Source organism: Notolepis coatsorum (genome assembly GCF_963971535.1).
Source record: "Notolepis coatsorum genome assembly, chromosome: 14".
Taxonomy (NCBI): Eukaryota; Metazoa; Chordata; class Actinopteri; order Aulopiformes; family Paralepididae; genus Notolepis; species Notolepis coatsorum.
In genome coordinates this window covers 19603831-19623622 of record NC_140178.1, presented here as the reverse complement: position 1 = coordinate 19623622, position 19792 = coordinate 19603831, and the positions used below count along the sequence as shown (strand labels likewise).

General features: G+C 42.2%; 1 protein-coding gene across 3 annotated transcripts in view; it reads left to right on the top strand.

Moving 5' to 3' along the window:
• Positions 1–15755, top strand: part of camsap3 (calmodulin regulated spectrin-associated protein family, member 3) — a 94524-nt gene extending 78769 nt beyond the window's left edge. For all 3 annotated transcript variants that reach the window (XM_084328944.1, XM_084328943.1, XM_084328942.1), the window contains exons 13-17: positions 510–796; positions 2480–2573; positions 4549–4667; positions 6300–6418; positions 12374–15755. In XM_084328944.1, the coding sequence (XP_084185070.1) occupies positions 510–796; positions 2480–2573; positions 4549–4667; positions 6300–6418; positions 12374–12673 (919 nt within the window). In that variant the 3' untranslated portion in view covers positions 12674–15755. The remainder of the gene's footprint in view (positions 1–509; positions 797–2479; positions 2574–4548; positions 4668–6299; positions 6419–12373) is intronic.
• Positions 15756–19792: the final 4037 nt, after the last annotated feature.

Here is a 19792-nt window from a genome sequence, read left to right as displayed (position 1 = left end):
TTCGGTCGGGGCGCCTGCTCAGCAAGGGTTGGAACTAAAGAGAGATAGTGTGGCCTCCCACACGCTACACTCTCCCCGGTGAGAACCTGCGCGGCCAGGTTGGCCTGCCCATGCGTTGGAGGAAAGCATGTGACAGTCTCCGGTCTCCCGGACCAACAGTAGGGGAAAGTATGCAACAACCAGGAAGGGTGGGATGGGAGAAAAATCGGGAAAAAGGAGGGGAAGAAAGATAATAAATAATAAAAAAAAAAAAACAAGGTTCATCAAACGGTGTTGAAACTTGGGTGCTACAGTGTTGAGTGCATAGTAGTAGAGACATATTAGTATAGTAGGTAGTAATATAGGCAAGGAAGATTATTTAGTGGAAAAGTGCATGATGGTAAAAGACAGTATTTTAGGACAGTATAATCCCAACTATGGACCCTTGTCTGTCTCTAATAAATCTTTGCTTTTAGCAATTGTTCCCCGGAATTACTAACCTTGCCAATCGCCGGCCTCTCTAACTCCAGTAGGCCCCAGTGGATGACCATCGAAGGCTGGGGGGACAAGGACCAGCCCCAGACCCCGGGGACTCCCACGACGCCTCGCACCCCGCCACCAGAAGGCGCCCCGCAGCGCAGGGGGGACTTCACCAGGCAGGAGTATGAGAGGAGGCATCAGCTGAAGATCATGGAAGACCTGGACAAGGTCCTGAGACAGAAGCCCACCACGGTCCGCGGGGTGAAGAAGCAGAGACCCAAGACCATGTTCCGGGACGACTCGGCCCTCTCCCGGAGCCCCGCCAAGGGCTTCATGGGTAAACAGTTTCACATGCCTGCCAACACTCACTTTAACCCTTTCACTGCCACACTACAGGAGGTTAACCCTTTACTATCACGCTACCGACGGTTACCGGAGGTAGAGCCGTCGTCTGGTAATCGGAAGGTTCCCGGTTCGATTGCCCCTCCTCCCGGGCAGCGTGTCGAAGTGTCCTTGAGCAAGACACTTAACCCCTAACTGCTCCCGGTGAGCAGGTCGGCACCTTGCATGGTCCTCCGCCGTCGGTGTGTGAATGTGTGAGTGAATGGGTGAATGTGAGGAACAAAATTGTAAAGCGCTTTGGATAAAAGCTGCTATATAAATGCACCATTTACCATTTAACCCCCCCCCCCCCCTCTTGTTGTATTGTGATACAAATAAAATCTGGCTTTCTATGAGAGCTTTCTGCTGACAGATTGACATTTACATTTAATCATGTAGGCTGATGCTTTTATTCACTTAAACATTGTGACAACAAGAAGTCAGCAGGAAGGGTACATCTCTGGCAGCTAAGGGTCGGTGGCATTGTTCGTCAAATAGTGTCGACCTTGAGTGTTACACTGTAATCTCCGTCATACACCACTACGCTTTATTATTCCTGCACAACCTGGCACCCCAGAGTGAATGTGAAACTCCTCTGTGACTGTGTGCAGTCGTCATCTGACACGTTGAAAATGGATGAGGACAAAGCTCCCGAAATGAAATTCATATTATTCCTGCAGATTTATCTCCACCTGGTGTGAAATATTTTCCATTTTAAAGGTCCCCTATCTTATAAATGGCCTTTTCCAGTGGTTTGCATTGTTCTCTAGCAATGTGGGGTTGTACCAACACTGACTAGATGTGACATCTCTACCCAGTCCCGTTTCTTCAGTTCAGCTCAGACAAGAACCCCACTGAACCAAGCCATTCAGAATTGACTCGCTCACTGACGTAGGAAGGCGCTGATCTGCCACCGCCCGCCCACAATCAACTGTGATACGGTGAAATTATGATCAAAACGGAGCGAGTGGAAATAATGCGGAAGCGGTTTCCCCGTCAGTCAGCACTTCCTCAAAAGAGAGGGATTGAAGAAGAGAGGGAGAGAGGGAGAGAGAGAGAAAAGCCACAGTACAGAGGAAGACTTGCAGAAAAGAGACGGAGGGGGTTGTTGTTTTGAATAAACAAACCATCGTTGTAAATACAGAGAAGCCTCCCGTTTCCTGGTGCGCCGACAAATGCATACGAGGAATTGCGCGTGCAGCGCGTCGAGGGTGGTCGGCTAGACGGCGGCGGTGCCGAGGAGTATGAATACTTGATAAGCTCAATGCCCCGTACGTAATGTGCTTGTTCAAGGTGAACGTTTTGAAACGGTATGATCCCAGAGAGATTATCATGTGCTGTCTATCAGACAAGCACTGATGGACAAATACAGATCTGAGGAAACTATAGATAGTTGCTCTCAGGGAATGTTTTGATTTCTTCAAAACAAAATATATTGCTTGTCTTGTTGTTTTTTAACCTTATTTATGTATTATTATTTAATTTTCTATTTGAGATGTTATGATATTGTAAGAAAGGGGAAGGACTAGATAAGCGGTGCTTCCTTCGGCCCCTCCTCCAACTCATCCTCGTTTGTTTTTCTACGGATGAAGATGGACTTGTTTGTTTACATTTTGTATTTTATCTCCTGTGTTTGTAGGCACCAGGTTGAGCAAGGTGTACTCCCACTCCACCATGAACCTGTCCTCTGTGGCCAACGACTCCGGGAACCTGACTATCCGGAAGTCTCCCAGGTACCGCTCAACACTTAAACACTTAGTTCCTCAACTGGATGTGTACAGACAGAGACATCCTTCCCCAGCCTGAGCAGGGATCAGGGTTATTTGCAGGGTTATGAAGGGGGGAGGAGGAGGTGGAACACATAATGCTATTAGGAATGTCTGACCACTAAGTCTGTCTGACCACCAGAACGTGACATGACTTATATCATGCCAGTTACGGTACCTTGTGTATACTGTTCACTTTTACTCTTACTCATAGTATACATTCGGATTCAAATTATGTATTGCCTATATTGGTTGAAACGTATAATTTAACAGATGCAGACCCTCATCTGCACCTTTGTTTACAATGTTTAATTTTCTCATCTTTTTATATTCAGAGTTAATTATATTGTTTAAACTTTATTTGTTTAAATTAAATTTTTTGCCTCTTTTTTGCCTATTTTTCTTCTCTTTTTTCATCTTTAAAGGGCTCTAGTGGGCTCATTTAGGGCTCAGCTAGATACTGGTACCATATGAATCTAGAGCTCTTGAGGAATCCAAAATGTACTGTACCAGCCATGTCTTGCTAGCTTACTGGCATGATCCAAAGTTACTGTAACTTACTTTAAGTTAGCTTAAATTTGATGGCAATAAAATGCCATGCACATTCTCCATGCACATTCTCCATGCACATTCTCCATGCACATTCTCCATGCACATTCTCCATGCACATTCTCCATGCCATGACTGCTCACCTCAAGATATCCGAGTGGAAATGGGCTCAACAGAACCACACAAGACTCCTCTTCACAGCCAGGCTAATCCATGCTAATCACAGGCAGAATTAGGCCCAAACCAGGCAATATAACAACTTTAACTCATGTGTGGTGTAGGTGACCGATTAAGCCCAAGGCAGGCTGGTGTACTTAGAACTAAGATAAGATATTCCTTTATTGATCCCCTTGGGGAAATTCAGGCATCATAGCAGCATGGGGGAGGGGAGGTACAGGTAGTAGAAGACATACAGGTACAGGTCACAGATTATAATACAGTAAAAATAAAAATAGAATAAAAAGGCAGTGTAAACGATATACTTCTATAATTAACTCTGGACATGCGCATATGGGCAACAATGTGCGAGATGAGGGTATGTATGCCCTCTTAGTTATAATTTGCCCTACAATAAATATAGTTACAATATAATCAAAATGTGCGGCTGGGTGGCGCAGCGGACATTGCGCTCGTCACCAATGCAAGAGACACCGGGTTCAAATCCGGCTGTCGGCGTTGCCTCCGGCTTGGGCCGGCCGTCATACCGGCTCAATTGGCAGAGTCAGCGGGTGGAAGTCGATGGGTGGTAATCTGGACGTTGTGGACAGCGACTCCTACAGGTCGGTTGGGGGACGCCTGCACAGCAGAGACAGGAAATGGCGGGGGCAGTGTGAGCCTCCCACGGAGTTACACCTCGCCAATGAGAGTCCGCGCTGGCAGGTGAAAAGATGTGACAGGCTGCCTCCTCGTGTACCGGAGGGGACACGTGATGCAAGGCTTCTATCCTCCCTACAACCGACCAGTGGGGGGCATTTGCGAGCAACGTTCAAGACAGGGGGGGGGGAGAATTGGAAACAGCGAAATTGGGATGGGAGAGAAATAGAAAATAAGGAGAAAAAGTGGATAAAAAAAATATATAATCTAAATGTAATCTAATATATAATCTAAAAAAAACTAAATGCTAAATATATGCAATATATAATCTAATAATCCAATCTAAATCTAATGTAATGGATCTAAAAATGCTAAATGCTAAACTCTGGTGAATCACCTCGGGCATCCTGGTGACGGTCAGAGCCCAGGGCAGTTCATGAATTGAATTAATACAATTGACCTTTAATTCGACTTTGTTTGTCCGAGGGAAGCGACAGTTGTGATTGGAGGATCAAGAAAAGAGGGCGGGGTTTGAGTAGCTCTATGTGCACGTCATCATCTCTCCTCTTCCTTCCTCCAGTCGCTCCCACTCTCCCTCCAGGCTGATGTCACCGGGGAGACTGAGTGGTCAGAACGGAGAGAAGGACTGGGAGACCGGTTCCAACGCTTCCTCTCCCGCCTCCATCCCAGAATACACCGGTCAGTTGTTTGTTCTGCACTGTGAGACTATAAACGGGGTATCTGCGGGATATTAAAAAGTATTCAATTCATAATTCTCAATTTTAAGGCTTAAAAAGTCTTACATTTAATTTGCACAGGTATTACATTCTGGGGGAGATGAAATCATGTTAAATATATGAAATGTTTTTTGTATTCAAGTCGTTGTTTTTTGCAGGGCTACCGGGAGGCGTGAATGCCACCTACAACGGAACTGTACAGAACTGCGTTTCCGCAGTTGCTCTGATTGGCCACTGACCCCACTTGACGCTACCCTATTACACGGCCCCCTTATCGACGCGCGTTATGCGACGCTGCACGGTTCTTTCTCTCGCAGAACAGCTGTTTCCGTATTTATAATATTGGCAACGCCGCGCTGTGAAGCACCTCTGTATTAAATGCCGACAGCACCTCTGTATTAAATGCCGACTCATCAATCAATCAATAACAACATTAACGATAACGCCGCGCTGTAATAGTCTCGCGTCTATCTTAACGTATTTATAATATTGGAAACGCCGCGCTGTGAAGAACCTCTACTGTCTTTAACTATGAACAAACACAACACTCTAACTTACCATCTTTAGATAATAAAGTACTCAACCTCTACTGTCTAAAAATTGTAAAGTCAATTAACGACTGATGGCTGTTTGTTGTAGAGGGCGCGGTGGCAGACTTTGTCAGATACAGAATGCAGGAAATTAAGTCTATGTAACAAAAGAAATCCTGATTTATACGTGCCCTATGTAAAATATTTAAACAACCATTAAGCAAGTTACTCAGGAAGTAGGAGTATTTTGTTTTTAGCGCCTTTGAGGTGCTTTGGTACCATGAGGTGCAAGCATAGTCATAGTACCCTTGAATGAGTGCTCCTGCCAGAGTCTTCAGGGTATTCTTGTTTACCAGAGAGGAGATCCGGTACAAGAATCATGTCAAAAGAGACACTGAAAGGGAGAGTTTTCTTAGGTTTGGACCTAAATGTGCTATAGATAACATTCAGCCACTCAATGTTGTACTAGAGCACCAGCATGTAATTTATCCTATTAGGTGTGTTCCACGTGGGGAAATGGGAAGTAGGGAAGGGATACATGCACACAACATGTAAACAACAACATTCATTTAGGATCCGGAATGATTTTTAAATGATACATTCATTCATCAATATATTAATGTGTGGCATTAAAGTAGGCGTGTAACAGCTGTTCTGCGAGGAAGCGAGCGGAAGAGGGGTGCAGCGTCGCATAACGCGTGTCGATAAGGGGGCGTGTAACAGGGTAGGGTCACGTGGGGTTAGTGGTCAATCAGAGCAACTGCGGAAACGCAGTTCTGTACAGTTCCGTTGTAGGTGGCATTCACGCTACCGGGAGCTTGGTTCATCTGGCGAGAGCTTGTATGGAACGTGCAATAATTTAAATGAATTAATTAATAATAAAACAGAAAATGTGCTAGTATGGTTGTGAAATTCTTATTACATTTTTCTCTAAGTGGTACTAGAAAGGTCTTTAAAAAGTCTTAAATGTAACTTATTGAAACATGCAGATACACTGATAAAGAAATAGCATCCCCCACGCCATTTTGTTGATATTTCACACCTGGAATTATTGTCTGTTTCAGGGCCAAAGCTGTACAAGGAGCCTAGCTTCAAGTCCAACAAGTTCATCATCCACAACGCCATCTCTCGTTGCTGCCTGGCCGGCAAGGTCAACGAACCGCAGAAAAACAAGATTGTAGAGGTCAGTCACAGGCTCCACCTGGGGCCTTCTGTACACTAGAGGTCACTGTGATTACTTCATGTTTACAATCCCATTTACACATTACCAGATGTGGGGCCTTCTGTACACTAGAGGTCACTGTGATTACTTCATGTTTACAATCCCATTTACACATAACCAGATGTGGGGCCTTCTGTACACTAGAGGTCACTGTGATCATAGATATATATAGAACACTAGATAGCTTAAGGCGGAGTCACCAGCGTCGCTGAACCGCCGCCATCTTGCCCCAGTCAGCCTTGAGTGAGGGTGAGTGATCTGCACAGACAAAAATACTCATAACTTGCTGAAATATTGACGGATTTACAAACGGTATTAACGTGGCTATGATTCAAGCGGTTTGTAAAAAAAAACATCCTTAAAAAAAAAATGTATAAGTATGCAGTATCATAACTACATATTTTATGTTTATAGCAAACCAACCCGTTTGAAAATCGGTAAAGAATTGAGCAATCTATGGTTATTTAAATAGTACATGCACCATAGACATTAATGTTATCAGTAGAGCTGCCTGGGGCAAGATGGCCGCCCTACGACGACGTAGCTCTCCATTGGCCGGCAGCGCGGGTAAGCTATCTAGTGTTCTATATATATCTATGGCTGTAATTACTTCATGTTTACAATCCCATTTACACACATAACCAGATGTGGGGCCTTCTGTACACTAGAGGTCACTGTGATTACTTCATGTTTACAATCCCATTCACCAGTAACCGGACATCAGACTTCCCGTCTACGAAGTGTTGTTTTTCGTGGGTTTGAAAAGTCAGAAAAATATGAATTTGGTGTCTGAATGTTCACCTTCTTCGTGTCAATGTCACCCTTGAGTTCTAGGGGGCATCGTTACCGCTCAGCAGCCTATTACATTTACATTGATGTGGAAACTGAAGATGTTCATTAATGTGCACTGTCCCTGGGTAAAAAAATAATAAACAAACTTAAACTTAAACTGGCACCAGCTCAAACCTAGTCTAATTACAATGTCCATTCCTATTAAGTTGTAAATTATTACAAATTGGCTGCACCGCAGAGATAAGTTGCAACATACAGTACACATCCCTTACCTGCTCTCGATAGTTTCGCTGCTGGCCATTATGACTTACTACCATAGTGTCTTTATACCTGTATCATTGTACATATTAATGCTACAACTCTGTACCTACATCTGATTAGCACTATTACTCAGTAGTACTAATTTATAAATTTTATATCAAGTTTAATCACCTGTACATTGTATATTACTATTGCACTTTACTGTTACATTTGCACTCTGGTTGGATGCCAAACTTATTTTCGTTGTGCTGTACTTGTGCTGTATGATGACAATACATTTGTATCTAATCTAAGACAACTACATAGTTACACATGTCCTAGGGTCGGTGTAAATCATACAATGTCATATAATTATATTCCCTAACAGTAAAAGGGCTTTTTTCCCCTGCCACACAGATTCTTGGCAATAATTGCATGCCATTTTGCAACACCGTAATCCAGTAGATCTTATTTATTGATATCATATTTTAGTATCAATCATGCTTACTACAATGTGCTATGCCAGCCAGCAAGCTAATGCGCACGGTAACCATGACATTGGTAAATGGACTGCATTTACAGTATATATCACTTTCATCCAAAGCGTTTTACAACTTATGCCTCACATTCACTAACACATTCACACACCGACGGTGGAGGCAACCATGCAAGGTGCCAACCTGCTCATTTGGAGCAGTTAGGGGTTAAGTGTCTCGCGCACGGACACTTCGACACAATGCCAGAAGGAGCCAACCGGGAACCTTCAGATTACTAGACCTCTACCTCGTGAGCCACTGTCGTCCCCCAATGGAACTCTTATCTTTGATCTTTGATTGGCCACCTGTCTTATCTTTGACCTTTGATTGGCCACCTGTCTTACTACTGACTTTTCCTCCAAGGTAGTTAGGGTATGTCCTAAGTAAACGTCATGAAACCACACAGCAAAATGTAATGGCTGATTTAGTTACAAACTAACTAGTAGTTACTAACCCTGTAGTGTGGACTTTACACCCTAACTTAGGAGGGAAGTTAGAACTGACGCATAGCTGGTGCAACGCAGTGCAGGGCTCTTGACTCATCAAAGTAATCATAAACCTGTCTAGGGGTTTAATATAATTATGCTAAAGCTGATTCGACAGCTAGCCAAAAGGCCTAACATCATAACCTTGAACTGAAACCTATGTTTTTGACATGAACACTTACAGACATACATTATTCTTCAGCACATTAACACATTGGGTGCCGGGGGTTGTGCCCATCATTGTACCCAGTCTGCCACCGTTGAAAGCCTATGGAGATGTTTACCTTCTTTGCAGGGCTATAACTTTTTAAATTGTATTGCTATATTGACATTACTATGGCCCATTCAACATCGATTATCTATCGTTCAGGATGTGGGAACGTTATATTTTTTCATTCATACATTGTTGTGTTAATACTAGGGGTGGGAATCACCAGTTTCATCATGATACGATACGATATCGATTCTTTGGACAACGATACGATATTTGCCGATATCACAAAGTCTCTCACGATACAATACGATACGATTAGATTCAGGTGCCTGCGATCGATATGAGATGATATCATATGCCCATTTAACACAATCAGTTATGAGACTCGCCACAGGATTTTCAAAATAAGAGTATCGATATGAATCGATCTTATTACATTGCATCAATATGAATCGATCTTATTACATCGCATCGATCCGATTCGATCGTTGATAATTACATCGATGTATCGATCTGGATCGATGTATCGTCCCACCCCTAGTTAATACCGTCTAGAACAGGGGTCGGCAACCCTAGGCACGCGTGCCTGCATAGGCACGCGGGGGCATTTGCATAGGCACAGGGGGCAGCAGTATAAAAAAAAAAAAAACGTTTTTTTTTTTTTTTTTTGCTCTGAAATATTATAGTGAAATATTTTGCACTGTTGTCGCATTTATCTTGTTGAAATCCTCCCACAGGTTCTTTTTACTACCACATATTTAATTGAGACCCTTTATTTGTTTATTATTTCAATTTAGCTGGAAATACATTGCTACATCATTCAGTAACATTTGCAGAGCCTTATAAGAAAAACATTATTACGGTCACCATTGTGACCAGTGGGATTAATCAACAAATTTGATTATTTATTTTTCTATTTCATTGAACATTGCACATGTTAAAAGCAATTTTTTTTTACTCAAAATGTGAGTATTACCAAGTCAACTTGTGTTCTTAAAACAATGACAATAAACATAGTTTTATTAGGTTGAAATAATGTGGTTGTGTACTTATTTTTCTGTTAACTTATTATGGATTGAAAACTGAAAACCTTAATGCACAGTAACTGAACTCAATATTTTTAAGTTCTGGTAACTTATTATTATTTTTTTTTTTACAGTGTAGTCTTGCGATCAATCAAAACTTATTTACACGATATACCTCACATTCACACCCTCCATTCACATCCTGGGGTTCTCCATTAGGCCTGTAGGTGGAGCTATGACAGCACACGTACAGTACACACACCGATGGTGTGTGATGTGTCCAAAAATGAATGGGCAAATGTGAGTGAAATGGTCGCACTGTATGCAGCTGTTTGTCTGCATTGCACCCCCCCCCCCCCCCCCCCCCAACTCAGATTTAGGGTTGATACAACCATCATAATAATAGTTAATAATAACAATAACAATAATGATGTAATAATGTAAAAATGATCATTAAAAATACCTGATTATGAGAAAAAAATATTATGATGCATGGAATATTGTTGAGGCACACTAGTTACAACTATATTTCAAACAGGCACTCCATGTCAAAAAGGTTGCTGACCCCTGGTCTAGAATATAAGTATGTTTTTAAGCTTTTCTGCTGTAATTCCAAAAACGCTAGTTGTTGTGAAGGATCAGATTAAACCGAATATATATATTTGTTTATGGATATATATTTAATAGTATTTGTATATCGTTTGATATCCCTTGTATATTCCTTGTACATATACACGGAATATCCCTTTATTCTACTACAGCCCATAATAGTTCATTCTCTTATTGGACAAAAGGACCAGGCGCCAGGGACCAGCCCCTGGCGTTCAAGTTCAAAGGTACCGACGAGACATGCCCTTACTAGCCCCAGCTCCGCGCAGGAATACGGCTACCGAAAGCAGAGCGGCACTACTTGTCCACTGTGCATATAAATATGGCGCAAGAAATGTAGAATTCCTCTTAGTCCTTTACCCTTCTACTCAACTAAGTAACAAGACGTGAAGCCTCACCCCACGATACCGCGTGCGGTGTAGTATGGCCGGTTTGGCCTTAGAATAGCAGTGAGACCTCGTGCGAATTAATAGCTGAATTGCCAGAGTTTGGCACCGTATTTCTATTAAGTAATAATAGTCTATTATGTATGGTGCATCGTACGGTTAGAGTTCTAAAGTGAGCAGCACCCCCATCGCTTCCTCGTGTTATCTAGAGTCTTAACCAGGTTGGGCAGACCACGCGTGGTGCTTTCATCCGAGGAGTTCTAGGCGAGGACCGAGTGGACCTGCACATTGGATTACCTACCCCGACGACTGCTGAGCCCTATACGGCATGGAATATCTATTTGCTTTGGTGCTTTGATTTGTGGAGCGGATAATCGCCAACACCGGTGAGTGTTGGATTTACCCCGAGAGGAGCCAAGGTGAGACGGCGCTCAGACCAGACTGAGGTCGCCTCGCTTCTTCTCCGTTGTGGACCTACAGCTACAGCTACAGCTATCGTCTACAAGAGAGCCCAAGTGTATTCATCTGTGGATCAAGATTCTACGGGCACTGTGTTCTGTACCTGAATTCTCCCTAGAAATCGTTGACCAGACGGGATACAGCTGACGGCTCTCCTACCCCCCCTACTGGCTTACAACCGGCAGGACCCTTTACAGTATATCCCGCTATAATCATTAAGTGCCATCGTTATAATTCCCTAAGAGCCAGGTTGTATACTTGCTTCCTGCGTAACCAGAGATTGGACATTCAGTGTTGATTTGCCTACGAATACTCATTTGCCTTACAAGTGCATTCAAATCATAAATGTAATAAGTAACTATTATATGTACCCTTTGCTATATATTAAATATTTGACTATTACCTTTGTGTGGACCTGATTTCATATGTGGGAAAGTGTTCATCATACTTAGATATTGTGTACTGTATGGCCAGTAGTTAAAGTACATAAAGCGGTAGTGGTTTAATGATACCATACTTATCAATACAGTCAGGGAATTGTACCCCTCAGTTACACTAGTTATTGGCCCTGACGCATATGATAGATTATCGATTGGCGTTTCTTTCCTATACACGCTATATAAAAAAATTCAAATGTATATGATCGGTATACATTATGCTTAATCATGCGTGAAGGAAAGGGGTGGGGGGGGGGGGTCGTTTATAATTCCTTGATCGTCAGTAACGGCTTTATTTAGTATGGGTTGATATGTTGAGCAGATGGTTTGCAGTGAAATGAATAAACAATCGGGCTGAAAATAACGTTATATTCCTCTTACCGTTCGCCGATGAGACAAATGTACATATTCAAAGTAAGCTCACACACAAAATCCAAACTCAATGACCGAAAAAAGGAATAGGCTGAAGCACATGCTTATTTTTGCCTATCCTTTACAATTCTTAAAAACGAAATATACTTTAATAAAGAAAAACTTAAAATATGCTGCAAGATATTAAAAAAAATAATTAAGATTTTTTTTATGTTTTACTCAAAACTGTACTGAATTATTATTATTTATTTATTTATAAATAAATAAATAAATATATATGATCTTTTCAGTGACGGCAGAAACTCATTTGACCTCCATGAAAAGTCTCCACTTGACGTCTCTCTGTCCCTCCCCTCCTCAGGAAATGGAGATGAGCTCCGCCAACCACTTCCTCATCCTGTTCAGAGACGCCAGTTGCCAGTTCCGGGCGGTGTACACCATGAACCCCGAGACCGAGGAGATGGTCCGGCTGACTGGCATCGGGCCCCGCGTCATCGGCCCCGAGATGGTGGAGTCCATCTACAAATACAGCTCCGACCGCAAGCAGTTCACCGCCATCCCGTCCAAAACCATGTCCATGAGCGTGGACGCCTTCACCATCCCGGGCCACTTGTGGCAGAAGCGCCCGGGGACCCCGAAGAAGCTCGGCACCCCCAAATAAGAGACATCCAATGAGAAGCTTTTGGCACCCCTCGAATAAGAGACGTACGAAGAATCTAGGCACCCTCAAAATAGAGACATCCCAAGATGCTTGCCACCCTCGAATAGAGATATCTTAAGGGTGGTGGGGAGTGGGCGGGCAGGTGGGTAGCACTCTTCAGTCAGGACCCCTGTTCCTGTACACTTTTGGCCAATGTGGCAATTCACCTTTAAAAAAAGAAAAGAAAAACTATTGCAGTGCCCAGGTTAGACCAGTAGAGGGCATCAGAGATCTGATTCCAGCTTGACAGCATGGCCCCCATAAGACTTAACTGGTCCAATTTTTACTTGCCAAGCTACGGAATCAGCCAATCACTTCAGCCATTCATCCAGGCCTTTCACTACCTGCCTCCTCCCACACGGGGCTTTTGATTGGCTCTGCCAGATCTAGATTGTAATGTAATGGGAGTGATGCTGTCTGAATGAACCCCCGCCCCCCCGCCTTGCCTTACCCTGTCCAGAGTCTGATAAGCGACTCTTCTGGTGAGAGTAGGAGGGGTCAGCCACACTGCCGCTGCCCAATCAACAGTATTTTGGGTCAGAGTAGTCCCGCCCCTCTCTATTCTCCTTGCTTTTCCTTTCGCTGCCTTTTCCTCTTCTTCCAGGGTTCTCTCTCTCTCTCTCTCTCTCTCTCTCTCTCTCTCTCTCTCTCTCTCTCTCTCTCTCTCCCTCCCTCTCTCCCGCTCTCCCTGAGTGATGTGACACCAGCTCACAGTTCAGAGAGGAGACCTCAGCTGAAAACGCATAGCAGGCAACGCTGCTCTCTCATGAATGTAGGGCACACACACACACACTAACCACTCATTTAGGAGTGTTTTTCATTGGCTAGTCAGAACTAGGAAAGCACTGTAGCGGGTGTTTCTACAGGGAGCTGTAGCGTTAACGATTGGCTTCGGCGGCTGTCCGTCGGTGGACTCCCCGCCCCCCACAGATGGCGTGCTTCCTCCGACCTCTCCTCAGCCTGTTGACATCTGGATGTTTTTTTTTATACTAATTTTGACACGTTTGCTGGACAAATCGCCTCTGCCTTTGGGAGCTGGAATGAGACCGAAATTCGTCTGGATTTCCTCTTTACTTGCTTTATTTCTTATTTCGAAGGAAGAAGAAAAAAGCGATGAATGAAAACGAGCCGATCTTTTCGAAGCATCGCCGGAACATGAAGGAGGGCTTTATATTCTGTTTAACTTTACCTGGATTCAGTTCTGTGTGTAAAAGATAATCAATGCTGATTTAATATATAATAATGAATGCTGTTTATTGCTGATTCCTTTAATTTTTTTGACAATGATTTGTATAAAGTAAGTTGAACTTTGTAAGCTACGAATAAGCTAGCCTGCTGCTTTAGTGTTCGGTGAGACGTATGCGTGTTTTCTGTTTGAGAGGAGGAGAGCGAGCGAGCGAGTGGGTGAGAATGGATAGACATTGTCAAACAACTTGAGACTTGCTGAAATGTCCTCAATCTGGGGATTAATAAACCCTGTAGTTAATGAAGAAGCTGTGTCATTTTGTATAAATGCACTGTGTGCGCGCGCGCGCGTGTGTGTGAGAGTTGAGGCACATTGGCAGTTTCTAGATGAAGGATTATCCAGGACTGTATCAGCCCTAGCGAACCCAACAAAATCCCTTATCCCTTACAGGTGTTAAAAGGAGCTGTACGTGGTATTTATTTCTGTATAAATAAGTGTTATAGCTCTACTTTCTGACAGCCATCACTGATGGTGTTTGGTCAGTAACATGGGTCTTTTCCAAGGGCCTCCACTCTGCACGAAACAAAACATACGTATTCTGCTATCCAGTACTACATTTGCTTACTGCAGATTATTTTACTTGTTTCAAGCACATCATTTTCTTAAAACTAGGTTTTATTTCTTATTTCTGTCGGACATGCCATTTTTGCAGTGTGGAGTTTTCTCTCCTGATTGGATAGAGTGGGAAGGGATACCAGACCATTTATATTTCCGTTTACTGCAGAGCGGAGGGACTGGGAGAGACCCATGTAACTGACCAGTTATCAGTATATCAGTGATGGCCGTCGGAACGTAGAGCTATTATTTTTCACACGTAGACCACTTATTTTAACAAGAAGATATCAATTACAGCGCCTTTTAAGTCTTTTGGAATGTTTTCTCTGACTCCTATCTTAAGTTTTCTCGAATTTGATATCTTTCAATGACCAGTAGCCATCGGTAGAATGTTCAGTTGTAAACAAATTCTAATCTCGCGTATGAGATGAGGTCCTCCTGAAATGGTTAAGGCTCTGGCTTCTCTGGGAGATATAAGAGGCCAAACGTTCTTACTAGTCGGTCCATTCTGTCAGGGGAAAGAAGAAAAAGAAAAAAGACGACCTTGCAATCGGTAGTCTGCCGCTTAAGTGGTTTGGGGGGGGGGGGGGTTTATCAGGACAAAATAACCATGTATAATCTGTGGGCACTTATGTCTTATCCTCTCTCCCCTGGCCTTAGCATTAACCGCAGAGCTGCTGTTATGTCTCTTTGTCTCGTTCCACGTCGCAAACTGCCTCAGAGAAATATGTTTGTGTATATGATATTCCAATGCAGATGTGAAGAGAGAGAGGAAAAAAAGGTCTAAAGCAGCATTAATATAAAAAAAAAATTAAAAGTGGTAAGATGATTGATTGAAAGCGTGTGTGGACGAAGAGTGTATGGAATTAGTGGATGTTTGTATATATCTGTAAACGAGAAAAGTATGTGGTAGATGAACACTATATCTTGATTCTGTGCAATTCTCCTCTAGAAATTCCATTTTGTCATCCGGAGGTGTATTTATTGGGTATGGATTAGATGGTGCATTTGAGGTTTAGTTTCAGATTCTATTATTTATGTCTTTTTCTTTTTCTTCCTCCGTTAAGGTGGTGAATCACTCATTTCATAGAAGTCATGTCTAACATGTATGTTGTCCTTTTTGTTCTGCTCTGTTCCCATATCTGTGGCAGCAGAGTATCTGTGTTCGTCTCATAAACTATTATTATTACCAATCTCTCCCAGGTTACTGGACCTGATGAATAAAAAATCCTTTTTAAATCATGATCAGCCTTGTTTTTTTTTGTCATCTACATTTTCAGTAAATTTTTCTATCCGTTTACTTATTTGTCAGTTATTTGTCAGTGTTTACTTGATTTCCGGAACCCTAGCCCTATTTCCTACTTAAAGGGACACGTTATAAAAGAAAAAACGATGTCAATTTATTTTGCACATAATCTCACACATATCCCAAGCCTCAACTGTTTTGCACACGTTCATTTAGTTTGACAAGTTATCGAGAGTTAATGAGTTTGAATACCTCCTCCCTTCATGTCATCAGAGAACACGGAATCCTCGTGTTGCGTTAATTACAGCTCATTGAAATGATGTACATGGAAAAATAGCAATCCTTATTGTAATCCTCTATTTCTACATTGGATGTAATTAACACAACATCAGAAGGTTTGTAACTGACCCAGGACAGGATTGTATTCATGTCACAGGCCCAGAAGTAGTGACGGAAAAACCTCCTTCGGGCTTTGGGAGCTGGAGAATTAAGACTGTCCGGTTTATTATTCCAGATGAAAGCATTCAGTTTAGTTAAAAAATATTTATTGATGGAGATTGGGATATGCTGGAAAAGATACAGGGATTTTGTTAAGGTAACCATTTGTATCAAGTTAACACAGCCCGAAAGGGGATAGAGCTAGTGATAAACACTCCTAAGTATTTGAATCCCTCTAATGCTATTTTAAAAGGGAATGTGGATCAGGGAAGTGTTTTTACAATTAGCTTTTTCTTTTTTAAATTATTTGTAGCCTGAAAAATGGCCAAACTTATTGAACATTTACAATATTGGGGGAAGGAAGGATATTGGGTTGGAAACGTATAAGAGGTCATCAGCATAAAGGGAAAGCTTATGGACGCGATCATGATGAAGCCAGATGGCTAGAGCCTCAGTTAAAGGTGGTGTTTGAACATTGTTGGTATGTATAGATGCAGACAGGGAATCATATACTTGAATCCAGGAGCCATAAATTCATGGTCAAAGCCAATTTTTTCTAAAATAAAAACGGGTATCCCCACTCCACCCTATTGAAGGCCGCCTCTGCGTCAACTGATAATATATCTTCAGGAGTACTAGATGAGGGGGAAAGAATAATATTTGATTGCTTCCTGTATCTTTGGGATGGAGATGGGGCTACCCAATTCTTTGGCAATGGGTTAGTACATTTTCGGGTATGTTAATAAATCAAGTGGATTGGTGGGTTACTGTGGGGGTTGAGGTACATTCAAAGTTGTGTAGTATTCATAAAAATACCTATTAATCTTAACTGGATCAGACATAATAATAATAATGCAGGACTTTGGAGAAGTCTTTATTTGGCATGCAAACGACACACACAATTTCTTTTTTGTGTCGCCGATGTGATTGAGTCTCTGCACTTGACCCATCCCGTCGTCCTTCCCCCCAAGGGCAGCTGGGAGCAGATAGGGCATCGACGGTACCTGGCAACGCGGAAACCTGGTCCCCAAGCGGGAATTGAACCCTGGACCTTCTTGCTGTGAGGCGACAGTGTTAACCACTACACCACCATGCCGCTACATTAAACTACCATTGGGTGATTTGATTCTGGGGATTCATTTGGAAGCATTGATTGCACAAGCTTGTTGAGTTCCTCGCTCAATATCTGCAATATCGGTAGTCTTTTCTCAGCACAATTCATGACATTCCTCACACTAAAGCAAAGTCAATGGGGTCAAGCTCCTGTCTGTGCAAGTTAACTGAAGCCAACTGAAATCTACTTTGTGCGCACTGTGGAGTAAATTTCAGTTAGTTTTTTTACAGACAGGAGCTTGACCCCATTGACTTTACATTAGTTCATGGCTAACTACTGTAGCTGGAGCTAGTATGAGGAACTGCATGGATTGTGCTGAGAAAGGACTCTACCAATCGCCAACATTATTGGTAGAGTCGGAAATAGGGCCGGGGTTCATTGATCCACAAGCTTTCCGGAAGCTATACAAATACTATTCATATTTGTCAACAACACATTCTCCAGATGGATGCAATAATGAAATGTACAGGAAAGGAAAAGCACTGGGTACATTTATAAACAATTTTATTATTATTATTTTCTTCATTATAACTTTTTTGCTACAGTGTCAGTGAACAGTTGAGGGGGTTTCTGCTAGAAAGGATACAAATGATGGCAGTGTTTGGATCTCAAACCCACCTGACTGAATACTGTGTGGGTTTTCTTAATACTGCTCTGAATAACAGGTATAGCGGCTATACCTGGGTCAAGCGTGGCGTGGAGTTGATTTGGGATCCGATTTATTGCTCCACCTCTTTGAATGAGTAAAGTACAGGCTGGGAGTTGGGTCAATTCTATTCGGGACAGTGTCAAGAAAGGAAGGGGAGTGTTCATCAAAGAAGAAGAGGAGGACGAAGTGGTCTCCCGGCAGCGACCCAGAGCATCTCTTACTGCAGCCCGACCTCGCTTGCAATACGTAAATAGTAAAAAGTACTTAATAATAAGGTACATAATGTATGTTATGTTATAGCCATATGTAATATTTACGTATTTTATGCGTAATATATAATTACATATTGTATGTAAATATAATAATATATAAAAAAAATGTTTTGTATGCATAATATATTTACTATGGCTGTCAATTGATTAAAATATTTATATATACATATATATGATTGTCCATAGTTAACTTGTGATTAATCGCAAATTAATCTAAATCTACCTTAAACAGATATTTTTCAAGTTTTAATACTCTTATCAACATGAGAGTCAATAAATGCTTCTTTATGCAGCCATTTAACAAAAGGATGACCCTCATGCATTGCAAATTTGCATCAAATTCAAAACAGAGTGATGCACTAACTAATAACAGAAACAAACATAGTATCAATGAGAGTATCAATAATACACCTGAGTGAAGTCTGGAATAATTTTTTTTTACTGTTTAATTAAAAGCGGTAATCGTGCGTTAAGAAAATAGTGGCGTTAATATCACGTTAACTTTGACAGCCTTAATATTTACATATTGTATGCGTAATATATTCACGTATTGTAGTATGTATATTTACGTATTGTATGCGTAATATATTTACGCATTGTATGCCTAATATATTTACGCATTGTATGCGTAATATATTCACGTATTGTATGCCTAATATATTTACGCATTGTATGCGTAATATATTCACGTATTGTATGAGTAATATATTTACATATTGTATGCGTAATATATTTACGCATTGTATGTGTAATATATTTACGCATTGTATGCATAATATATTCACGTATTGTATGCAGAATATATTTAAATTTTATATGCAGAATATATTTATGTATTTTATATAGAATATATTTACGTTTTGTATGCGTAATATATTTACGTTTTGTATCATGAGTCCGGAGCTCTACCCATGTAGCCACGCTCACCCCCCCCCCCCCCCCCCACCACGAGCATATAGTTCAAAATATATATTACATAGACAATGCGTAAATATATTACATAACATACATTATCGACCTTTTTTCCTGTGGTCGAGATTAGTGCTTTATTTATGTTTTCTGATGAGACCATGTTGCAGCTGAGCAGTGAAGGACGCTGCCTCCTCTCAGCCTCTCTCCTCTCTCAGCCTCTCTCCTCTCTCAGCCTCTCTCCTCTCTCAGCCTCTCTCTCCTCTCTCAGCTTCTCTCCTCTCTCTCCTCTCTCCTCTCTCACCCTCTCTCCTCTCTCAGCCTCTCCTCTCTCCTCTCTCAGCCTCTCTCCTCTCAGCCTCTCTCCTCTCTCAGCCTCTCTCCTCTCTCAGCCTCTCCTCTCTCCTCTCTCTCCTCTCTCAGCCTCTCTCCTCTCTCAGCCTCTCTCCTCTCTCAGCCTCTCTCCTCTCTCAGCCTCTCTCTCCTCTCTCCTCTCTCAGCCTCTCTCCTCTCTCAGCCTCTCTCCTCTCTCAGCCTCTCTCCTCTCTCAGCCTCTCTCTTCTCTCAGCCTCTCTCTCCTCTCTCCTCTCTCAGCCTCTCTCCTCTCTCCTCTCTCTCCTCTCTCAGCCTCTCTCCTCTCTCAGCCTCTCT